This window comes from Mastomys coucha, unplaced genomic scaffold, assembly GCF_008632895.1.
Source record: "Mastomys coucha isolate ucsf_1 unplaced genomic scaffold, UCSF_Mcou_1 pScaffold18, whole genome shotgun sequence".
Classification (NCBI taxonomy): domain Eukaryota; kingdom Metazoa; phylum Chordata; class Mammalia; order Rodentia; family Muridae; genus Mastomys; species Mastomys coucha.
Genome location: NW_022196900.1, coordinates 74682518 through 74693348, shown reverse-complemented (window position 1 = coordinate 74693348; position 10831 = coordinate 74682518). Strand labels below are relative to the sequence as shown.

Sequence of the window (10831 nt, the reverse complement as noted above, 5' to 3'; positions counted from 1 at the left end):
ATGATCTGCCTTGTCTTTCCATGTACTCAGTCATGTTTCCATCTGTGATCTGCCTTGTCTTTCCATGTGCTCAGTCATGTTCCCACGTATAAAGTGAAGAAGACGATGTCTACCTGAGAATGCTCTGAGGATTTAACCACAAAGCCCTCCTGGACTGATTCCAAAGTGATAGGTGGTGTGTTGAGACCTGGGAGTGGAGGAGGTGACTAAGGTGCAGTCTCTCTCCCAGGCAGGTCTATAGTGGCACATACCCTTAATCTCAGTGCCCAGGGGCCAGAGGCAGGCAGATTTCTGTGTTCTTGAGGCTAGTCAGGGCTACACAGTGAAAGCCTTGTCAAAAAAAAAAAAAGTGTGTTTAAGTTTTTTTCTTTTAAAAAATTTATGTTTAGTATGGTAACACATGCCATTAATCCCAGCACTTCGGAGGCAAAGGCAGGTAGATCTCTTGTGAGTTCTATGCCAGCTTGATCTACAGAGTGAATACCAGGACAGTTAGAGCTACATATCAAGACTAAAAAAAAAAAGTATGTGTGTGTAAGGAGAAAGCCATGATTGCTGTGTGCACATGTGCTTAAGAGTGTCATGTGTGAACTGCGGTGGTACACATTTAAGAGTGTCATGTGTGAACTGCCGTGGTACACATTTAAGAGTGTCATGTGTGAACTGCCGTGGTACACATTTAAGACTGTCATGTGTGAACTGCCGTGGTACACATTTAAGACTGTCATGTGTGAACTGCCGTGGTACACATTTAAGACTGTCATGTGTGAAGTACTTTGGTGCACATACATGTGCTTGAGAGGATCGTGTGTGAAGATTCTAGAAGATATATTTTTTTTTTCTTGAGATTTATTTATTTATTTAATTTATTTGTATGAATGCTCTCTCTGCATGTACACCTGCATGCCAGAAAAGGGCATCAGATCCCATCACAGATGGTTGTGAGCCACCATGTGCTTGCTGGGAACTGAACTCAGGACCTCTAGTAGAGCAGTCCAGAGCATTTCTGAACCGCTGCGCCATCTTTCCAGCGCCAGGGAAATATATTCTTAAACTTTATCAATTTTAAATATAAACAAAAGTGGGATCTAGCTGGGCAGTGGTGGTGCATGCCTTTAATCCCAGCACTTGGGAGGCAGAGGCAGGCAGGATTTCTGAGTTCGAGGCCAGCCTGGTCTATAGAGTGAGTTCCAGGATAGCCAGGGCTATACAGAGAAAACCCTGTCTCAAAAAAAAAAAAAAAAAAAAGGTGGGGTCTATTGGATGTCTTGTGTCATGTGTGGTGCTGGGGAGTGACTTCAGGCCCTCGCTCATGCAAAGGAATTGTTTCAAACCTAGGAGTTAAGCTGGTAAAGTCTGAGTTCTTAAAGAGTTACAGGACTCTGGTGATGTAAACCCAGAATTGTGACCTCATTGTGGGTGTGAGCAGGAGCTAGGAAAGACATCAACTGGAAGGTGCGACTGGGAAGAAGTCTCTGGGCCCAGTAGAAAATGTAGGTAGACTTGAGGTTAGGTAGCAGCTTTCGGGAACTTACTCCTGCTTATAAGATCCTGAGGGGCCCTCCATATCGGTATCACCAGCTGGTTAGAGCTTGTTTCCTCCTTTGTGTCAGCCAGCAAGAAGTGCTCAGGGGGCTGTGGCCAGCAGAACATCACTGCCCAGCAGAGCAGTAGGAGAGCCAAGTGGCATAGGTCTCCTGTGGACTTCTGTGTGCCTGCCTGTCTGCTCTCCTCTCCACCTCATTCTCCTCACTCACAATCTCCCGTTGGCTTGGAAACTGGAAACCCATTCCATCTAGATGGTAAACCATGACTAAGGAATAACTATTTTGTAGTGGTCAGTGCTTTAATGGAACTTAAGGTTGGTAAAGCCTGAATCTTGATCACAGCGATTCATTTAACATCAAGCAGTGCTGCTTCACTGAGACTCATTGCACTTGCAGATTGATATTGATGATGTGGCTGCGATAAACCCAGAACTCTTACAGCTTCTTCCCTTACAACCAAAGGACAGTCTGCCACTGCAGGAAAACGTAACTGTTCCGGTAAGTGCCTGTCACCGGATTGCAGCTGCTGTCCCTGAAGAGCCGCTTAGTTTGGTACCTTTTTGCTAATTTTTGTCTGGGTCTGCCTGGGGCCTTCTCCCAGTACACAAGCTCATGATAGGACTGTGATTACTGACAAGAACCATATATTGTGGCCATTCGTTCTGTTTTTCAGAAGCAAAAACGCAAATCAGTCAACTCCAAAATTCCAGCTCCAAAAGAAGGTAAATGAATGACTGTTGTGGTGTTCTGCTGCAGGTGAGATTCCTAGAGCTCAGGGTGGAAGCCAGAGCAGTCACATTAGGAAACTCGAGTTGAGCATGTGAACTCTGCACAGGCTGAGGTCTGTCCTTCGTGCATCCATCTTCCTCAGCCTACATCTAACCTTTGAGAGAAGTGTACATACGTGTCAGGTGTTTGCTTTCTGGACTAGACCCTTGTCCTATGCACCAGAGTCCAGTGCTGGTGGACTCAGTGGGAGCCAGCTGCTTCCATTCCTTGGAGTGCTGTACCTTACGAGGTTGTGAGGAAAGCATAGGTGGAGTTTGGAGACTATTTAGAAAATCAATGGGTCTGAATACAGTAATGTGTGCCTATGATCCTCATAGGAAGCTGAGACAGGAGGATTGAAAATGCTAGCTGCCTTGGACAGTATAAAAAGAGTCCATCCTCTAAAAATAATCTGGGTATGGTGGTTTATACTTTTGAGACAGGGTTTCTCTGTGTAGTCCTGGCTGTCCTGGAACTCACTCTGTAGACCAGGCTGGCCTGGAACTCAGAAATCCGCCTGCCTCTGCCTCCCAAGTGCTGGAATTAAAGGCGTGTGCCACCACTGCCCGGCTGGTGGTGTATACTTGAATCCTAGCACTTGAGACTGAGGCAGGAGGAACTCTGTGAGTTTGAAACCAGCAAGTTCCAGGACAGCCAGACATATATAGTGGGACCCTGTCTAAAATGATGATGATGATGATGATGATGATGATGATGATGATGATGATGATGATGATGATGATGATGATGATTTTTTTTTTTTTTTTTTGGTTTTTCAAGACAGGGTTTCTCTGTGTAGCCCTGGCTGTCCTGGAACTCACTCTGTAGACCAGGCTGGCCTCGAACTCAGAAATCCACCTGCCTCTGCCTCCCAAGTGCTGGGATTAAAGGCATGCGCCACCACTGCCGGCGATGATGATAATTTTTAAAGGGCTGGCAAGATAGTTCACCAGGTAAAAGCATTGTGTGGCACAAACCTGACAACCTGAGTTCAATCTTTAAGTGGAGAATGAGAGAAGTGTACAGTGTCCTCTGCTCTCCACACATGCTCCATGTATGCAGGTCCCATAATCATGCTTCACACACAACAGGGCCTGCAGAAAACGGTCGGATGCCATCCTAGTGTGTGTCTTACAGGATGTGGACCCTTTCCTGGTTGGTTGGTTCTTGATTTAGCCTGCATGTTGCATGCAGGAATAGTACTCCCCGCTTGTGGAAGTCAGTGCCCTCCTTCTAACTTGGGGCCTGTGTTCAGATTCAGGTCAGCAGGCTTACTAAGCAAACGCCCTGATGAACTGTTGTGTTCTTTTTATTTTTTAATGTTTTAGATTCTTCCTATTTTTAATTCTGTATTTTTTAGAATGTGCTACATTTGAATGCAGGTGCCCAAGGAGGCTAGAGGCATCAGAGTCTTGTAGAACTGGAGTTAGAAGCCACCGTGAGTCATTCTAGTCTTTCCTAACTGCTGAGCCGTCTCTCCAGCCCTGGTATCCAGGTTTTTTGAGAAAGGGTCTCTTGTTCAGCCTGTCCTGGAACTCACTATGTAGCCCAGGCTGACCTCTACTCAGCCCTCTCTAAGTGTTAGGATTGTAGGTGTGAGCACTCACTCAGCCTGACTTGGAAAAAAGATTATTTTGTTTGGCTTTTTAAGATAAGGTTACTCAGTGTAGCCCTGGCTGTCCTGGAACTTCCTCTGTAGACCAGGCTGGCCTCCAACTCAGAGATCCACCTGCCTCTGCCTCCCAAGTGCTGGGATTAAAGGCATGCATCACTAACTTGAAGGGCTTTATAGATGACTGATTGCTTCTCTGTCTTACTCCAGCTATAAGAATTCAGGTGTTGGGGCTGGAGAGATGGCTCAGTGGTTAAGAACATTCATCTTCCAGAGGAGTTAGGTTCAATTCCCAGTACATATATGGCAGCTCACAACTGTCTGTAACTCCAGTTTTAGGGTATTTGACACTCACACAGACAAATGCAAGCAAAACACTAATACACATAAATAACTTAAAATTTTTTTTATTTCATGTATGTGAGTATACTGTGACTGTCTCCAGGCACACCAGAACAGGGCATCAGATCTCATTACAGATGGTTGGAAATTGAACTCTGTTACAACCTCTGTAAGAACAGTTAGTGCTCTTAACCGCTGAGCCATCACATCTTTCCAGCCCCTAAAAAAAAAAAAAAAAAAAAAAAATTTTTTTTTCCAAGTTCAGGAACAACTTACCTATGTCTTCAGTTATAACCTCTCCTTCAGATCTTCAGATTTTCAAAAAGCAGCGTAGTTGGCCCGTGGGCTTCTGAAGAGGTTGGCTGTCTCAGCCCTGATAAAGCACCCTACAACAGTGGGGAAAGCCCAGGTTTTGTCATGGGAGCCTACCACACCCTGGCTTTACCTCACTCTGGCTTCTCCTTCTGACTTCACCTGTGTGTGCAGACTCCCCGGTCTCCTCCCCTCCCGCTCTCCCTGCGCTGCTCCCTCAGCAGCTTCCCTTTCCCTTCTGGGAGCTGGGCAGATCCCAGTCTGCTAAATCTTTCTGATTCATCACTTTGTTTGCCCCTCAATTAGAAGTCACTTTCTACAAACTAACTTTACACTCTCTCATGTTTGGGATTAAAGTGTGTACTAGGATGTGTCTGCACTCCAGCCAGAGGGATTAAAGGTGTGCCACAACTAGAAACAGACTTTTCCAGTAAACAACACAATCTTGGCATTCACAATGTGATCGGATATCCTGTAACACGTAAACCCTGAACCATCTCTCCATGCCTAAAAAAAATGAGTCACATGCCAGGCGGTGGTGTCGCACGCCTTTAATCCCAGCACTTGGAAGGCAGAGGCAGGCAGATTTCTGAGTTTGAGGCCAGCCTGGTCTACAGAGTGAGGTCCAAGACAGCCAGGACTACACAGAGAAACCCTGTCTCAAAAAAGACTTAAAAGAATAGGTCTTCCTCTCTGGAAATGATTTTAGATTTATTTATTTAGATTTTAGATTGATTTATCCCCTCCCCACCCTCCTATCTGCCTCCCATACTGGGGATTGAACCCAGAGCCACATACATTCTAGATTAGCACTTGACCACTGAGCTATATTGCCAGCCCAGGACAAATGTTCTTAAGGGAGATACCTTTGCCTGCAGGAGCACCGAGATCTACCAACTGCACCAACTGCACAAATAGTTTGGTCCACATGCTTCCTTCCCTGGGCTCATTTCCAGGTGGCTAGGATCTAGCCTGCCTTGGCTAGAATCTGCTGCTTTAGCTCACCTTACCTTGTAGCACTGATTAGTCTTCTTGGTTTTAGGCCTCCGTAGCCGCTCCACTCGCATGTCCACTGTCTCAGAAGCTCGAATCCCTGCTCAGGAGAATGAGATGGAGGTGGAGCTCCCTGTGCCCACAAACTCTCGAAAGCAGTTTCCCATTCCCAGTGAGTAATGAGTGTGTCCTTGTAGAAGGCCTCAGCAGCTGCTTATCCTTTATCTGAGCCCCGCTGCATTTACCAGGGCCCCTGCATGCACTTCAGGATGGGCTTTGTCATGAAGGGAAAAGCCTCAGAGGCCTGATTCTACACACTTGAGCCAAGTATGGCTTTTCAGGCCTAGCCAACGCTTCCTGACTTCTCCAAAGCTCCAGAAACCACGTGGTTAACAGAAGCAAAGTTGGGGGAGAAGAAAAAAACATGGATGATGGCTGCTTGGGCAATAGCTAACTCTATGGGCTCAGTGAACCTGTGACTGTGGTTGTCACAATTAAAATGTCAGTACTTAAGAGATTGTCACAGGTTTGAGATCAGCCTGGACTACAGAGTGAAAGTGTCTCCATATATCCATAACATCAAGAACAGCAACAAAAATTCAAACTGAGCTGGGCAGTGGTGGCACACGCCTTTAATCCCAGCACTTGGGAGGCAGAGGCAGGCAGATTTCTGAGTTTGAGGCCAGCCTGGTCAGCAGAGTGAGTTCCAGGATAGCCAGGGCTACATAGAGAAACCTTGTCTGGATAAAACAAAATAAAAGACAAACAAAAAAACCAAAATACCACAGAAAGCATAATCCATCATCCCTTACTACCCTCCTATGTGGTCCTGATCCTTTCATCTAGATGGATTTAATACATACATCATAATTTAGTGTCATAGAATCTTCATCTACCTTACCCAACCAGTTGAAAAGCACTTTAAAATTATTATTGGGTTGGGGTTGTAGCTCAATTGTTAGAATGCTTGCCTGGGCTCCATTCCTGGGGCCACATAGAATGACATAGTGGAACTCACCTGAGAGTCTAGCACTCATGAGGCGGGATGATTACAAGTTTAACGTTAACCTCAGTTCAATCATGGTGAGTTTGAGGTCAGCCTAGGCTATGTGATACCCTGTTTCAAAACAATTGTTTGTTGTTTTGGGACAGGGTCTCTCTCCTCTTTCATTCTTTACCCTATGATAGTCTAGAACTTATCCTACACTGTCCTTGGACTTAGAGAAACCATTCTCCCTTAGCCTTGTGTCAGTGCTGGGATTGCAGGAGGAAGCGACTTTGCTATTTAGCTTTTTTGGCCCAGGTGTGATCCCTGGCTGCAAGGGCGGGTGTATTCGGGAGGAGGGCCCTTGACACCCCCACCCTCCGAGGTTCAAGGACAGCTGCTCCTTGCTGCCCCCTTCTCCAGTGAGTCTTGTTCTCCCACAGCAGGACACCTGAGGCCTTCCTGCTCCACAGTGACAGAATTACCATTGCTGCTGGTCAGTGAGGAGACAGAAGAACAAGTCCACTCTACCCGAAGCGCATCCTCCGCAAACCCTGGGAATTCAGGTAGACATGCTGGGCCCTGTGTGCTTCTGCTCTAGCACAGGACAGGGAGTTAACACTGGGCCTGCCTGGGTCTGAGTTCAAACCCTTTTGTTACCTTGAAGGTATATCATCCCGTGTTTATGGACTGAGTCTTCCACAGGACAGTTTGTCAGAAGCCGTTTGGTGAGATAGATGGACTTACAACCCAGAGGCCTTCCCCCAGTACAGTGGGAATGGCTTGCCTTTTTTTTTTTTTTTTTTTAAGATTTATTGAGCCAGGCTAGAGAGATGGCTCAGCTGTTAAGACCACTGACTGTTCTTCTGAAGGTCCTGAGTTCAAATCCCAGCAACCACATGGTGACTCACAACTATCAGTAAAGAGATCTGACGCTCTCTTCTGGTGTGTCTGAAGACAGCTACTTACACATACTTACATATAATAATAAGTAAATCTTAAAAAAAAAAAAAAAAAAGATTTATTGAGCCAGATGTAGTGGCTCATGTCTTTGATCCCAGCATTTGGGAAGCAGAGGCAGGTGGATCTTTGTGGGTTTGAGGCCAGCCTGGTCTATAGAGAGAGTTTCAGGACAGACAGGGCTACACAGAGAAACCTTGTCTAGAAAAACAACAAAAAGATTTATTGATTTTTTTTTTTTTTTTTAATGTGTATGAGTGTTTTAACTGTATGCATGTCTGTGTACCTGGTACCCATGGAAGTCAGAGGGCATCGGATCTCCTCGGACTGGTGTTATACATGGTTGTGAGCTACCATGTGGGTGCTGGGAATCAAACCTGGGTCTTCTGCAAGAGCAAGTGGTCTTAATCGCCAAGCCACCTCTCCAGCCCTGCCCCATTTTAATTCTAGAGGAAATAGCTGCATAAAGAGAGCTGAGTGGGGTGATTCTCACTCTGACGTCACCCTAGCCCGGTTAGTGCTCCATGGACTTGTCCATCCAAGGGTCACTTCTCACATATACTGGTTTACAGACATAAAAATAAAAATCTACAAAAGGGACTGAAGTGTGTTGATGAGGTGGCTGAGCTGCCACCAAGACTGATGACCTGAGTTCTATTTCTGAATCTCACATGGTAGAAGGAGAGAACTGACTTCCAAAAATTAGCCCCTGACTTCCACACGTATGATGTGCATGAGCATGCATACAAATACACACACTAATATATAAGCAAATAAGCCGGATATGGTGGCTCACACCTTTGATCCCAGCACTTGGGAGGGAAAGGAGGGTGAATCTGATCCATAAAGGAGGCCAGCCTGATGTATCTACAGGGAGTTCTGAGATAGCCAGAGCTACACAGAGAAACAAAATAAACAAGAGAAGATAGGGTCTAGAGAAGGGAGACCCGTTTTCATGAAAGATCCAGTACTCAGCTAAATAGCCAGAGACCGACAAAGGCCGAGTAAAGGAGCAGTTTCTTCTCGTCTCAGTTCGGAGGAAGTCATGTATTGTGAAGGAGATGGAGAAAATGAAGAACAAGCGCGAAGAGAAGAGGGCCCAGAACTCGGAGCTAAGAATAAAGCGAGCCCAGGTGACTGTTGGGAGGCATGGGGGAGAGTTTCCACACAGGCAACCCTGACAAATAAGCAGTCAGCTGATGAGCAGCTGAGCCATACTTGATGCTAATTGGCCATTGGGGTAGCCCATCTTGTCCTCACAAGGTGTAATGCTTTTGCTGGGCATGCCTGCTCTCATTTCTGGTCCATCCCCTGTTATCACAGGGTAGGGCGGCAATGGTGTCACCTTGTTGCTTTGCCTCCTAAGATGGCTGTCCTTGGTGCACGCTTATGCTCCCCAACAGTCCTGCCCTCGGGATTTTGTGCCCGGCTTCTCAGACTGGAGCCAGGGTGAGGCACTCCTTAGCTGTGGAGCTGTTGCTGCCTGGTAGCCTGGGTCTAAGAGCACTCACACCTGAACAGTCTGCCTTTTGTCCCTCTTGGCTCAAACAGGAGTATGACAGCAGCTTTCCAAACTGGGAGTTTGCCAGGATGATTAAGGAATTTCGGGCTAATATGGAATGTAGCCCGCTTACTGTGTCAGACCCCGTGAGTATACCAGAACGTCTCCTCTTCCCTAGCTGGACAACCACTGAAGGACAAGGAGAAAGCAGGGGTCACCATTCATTCCTGAGTATTATCTGGGGAATGGTGCTCTCTCTCTCTCTCTCTCTCTCTTTCTTTCTTTCTGTGTATTTATGGGGATTGATTCTGATACCCCATATAACTAAGCACACAGTCTTCCATTGAGCCATATCCCTGGTGGGGCCTCCTCTCTCTCTCTCTCTCTGTGTGTGTGTGTGTGTGTGTGTGTGTGTATTATTATGTAGATAGCGTTCTGCTTGCATATATGCCTGCAGGCCAGAAGAGGGCACCAGATATCATTATAGATGGTTGTGAGCCACCATGTGTTTGCTAGGAATTGAACTCAGGATCTCTGGAAGAGCAGTCATCTTGAAGGCTGTGGAGTAAGAGAACCTGGGGGCATTCAGAATGACTTTCTTGTACCCTAGAGTGGTTAACAGGGTTCTAATATCAGGTCTCTTGGTCCCTTACTAGAGCCAAGAAAAGGATTGTGGATAAACTGTCCTTTGGTACTGTTCTGACCTCCTTTTGGCTGTTTCCCCTCATCCTCTTGCAGATTGAAGAGCACAGGATCTGTGTCTGTGTCAGAAAACGCCCACTGAATAAACACGGTGAGCCTGCTGAGTCAAAAGCAGAGGGCTGACTGAGAGGAAGGGCCCATGGTCAGGGAGCATCACCTGAAATCTTCTTCTGCAGAGCTGGCCAAGAAAGAAATCGACGTGATTTCTGTCCCCAACAAGTGCCTCCTCCTGGTGCACGAACCCAAGTTAAAAGTGGATTTGACGAAGTACCTGGAGAACCAGGCCTTCTGCTTCGACTTTGCCTTTGACGAAACAGCTTCCAATGAAGTTGTCTACAGGTGAGTCCCTTTACTATTTTTTAAGGTCCTCATGGCCACTTTCTCCCCCAAGTCTTTCCCTCTCTGGCAGCAGCTGTGGAGCTCCTCCCTGGTCTGTTGAGTTTTATTGGGTCGGCTCTCTGATTGAGGAGTTCTGGCCCTTTAACTGTAAGGTCCCATTCTGGGGCCTGTCGTGTCACCTTTTAAGCTATAGCAGCCCAGTCTTAGATGACTCACTAGTGAAACATTGCCCACAGCACTGAGGCTCATGGGTAGGCACAGCAGTTCTCTGTGATGTTTTGTTGGGACAAGAGCTCATTCTGTAGTCCAGGCTACCCCAGACCTGTCAGATGATCTTGAACCATGACAGTGCTGCCTCAGCCTTTCTTTTTTTAAAAAAGATTTATTAATTTGTATTTATATGAGTACACTGTAGCTATCTTCAGACACACATCAGAAGAGTGCCTCAGATCCTATTACAGATGGTTGTGAGCCACCACATGGTTGCTGGGAATTGAACTCAGGACCTCTGGAAGAGCAGTCAGTGCTCTTAACCACTGAGCCATGTCTCTGGCCCCCGCCTCAGCCTCAGCTTCACAAGTGCTGAGATTACACCTTAATGGTTTACCCAGCTACCTCATTACCCACATGAGTTTAGCAGACTCAGGTAACTTCAGATCTACTCTGCTCAGTGTGCATTTAAGCTTATATTTTTGGTTGTGAGCTTAGCTTTAATAGCTGAGCTATCTCTCCATCCCAGCATTTTAATTCTTTTTTTTTTTTTTTTTTTT

General features: G+C 46.3%; 1 protein-coding gene across 8 annotated transcripts in view; it reads left to right on the top strand.

Annotated features, from left to right (window-relative positions):
• The window catches only part of Kif2c (kinesin family member 2C), a 25110-nt gene that overhangs the window by 2946 nt on the left and 11333 nt on the right, over window positions 1-10831 (top strand). Inside the window, exons 1-10 of one of the 8 annotated variants that reach the window (XM_031378344.1) lie at window positions 1411-1493; window positions 1618-1802; window positions 1944-2045; window positions 2221-2269; window positions 5624-5746; window positions 7006-7125; window positions 8552-8652; window positions 9071-9166; window positions 9759-9813; window positions 9899-10061. In XM_031378344.1, the coding sequence (XP_031234204.1) occupies window positions 1800-1802; window positions 1944-2045; window positions 2221-2269; window positions 5624-5746; window positions 7006-7125; window positions 8552-8652; window positions 9071-9166; window positions 9759-9813; window positions 9899-10061 (812 nt within the window). In that variant the 5' untranslated portion in view covers window positions 1411-1493; window positions 1618-1799. Of the gene's footprint in view, window positions 1-1410; window positions 1862-1943; window positions 2046-2220; window positions 2304-5623; window positions 5747-7002; window positions 7126-8551; window positions 8653-9070; window positions 9167-9758; window positions 9814-9898; window positions 10062-10831 lie in introns of those variants that run through there. The other 7 variants (XM_031378342.1, XM_031378341.1, XM_031378343.1 and 4 more) reach the window with 7 other exon arrangements.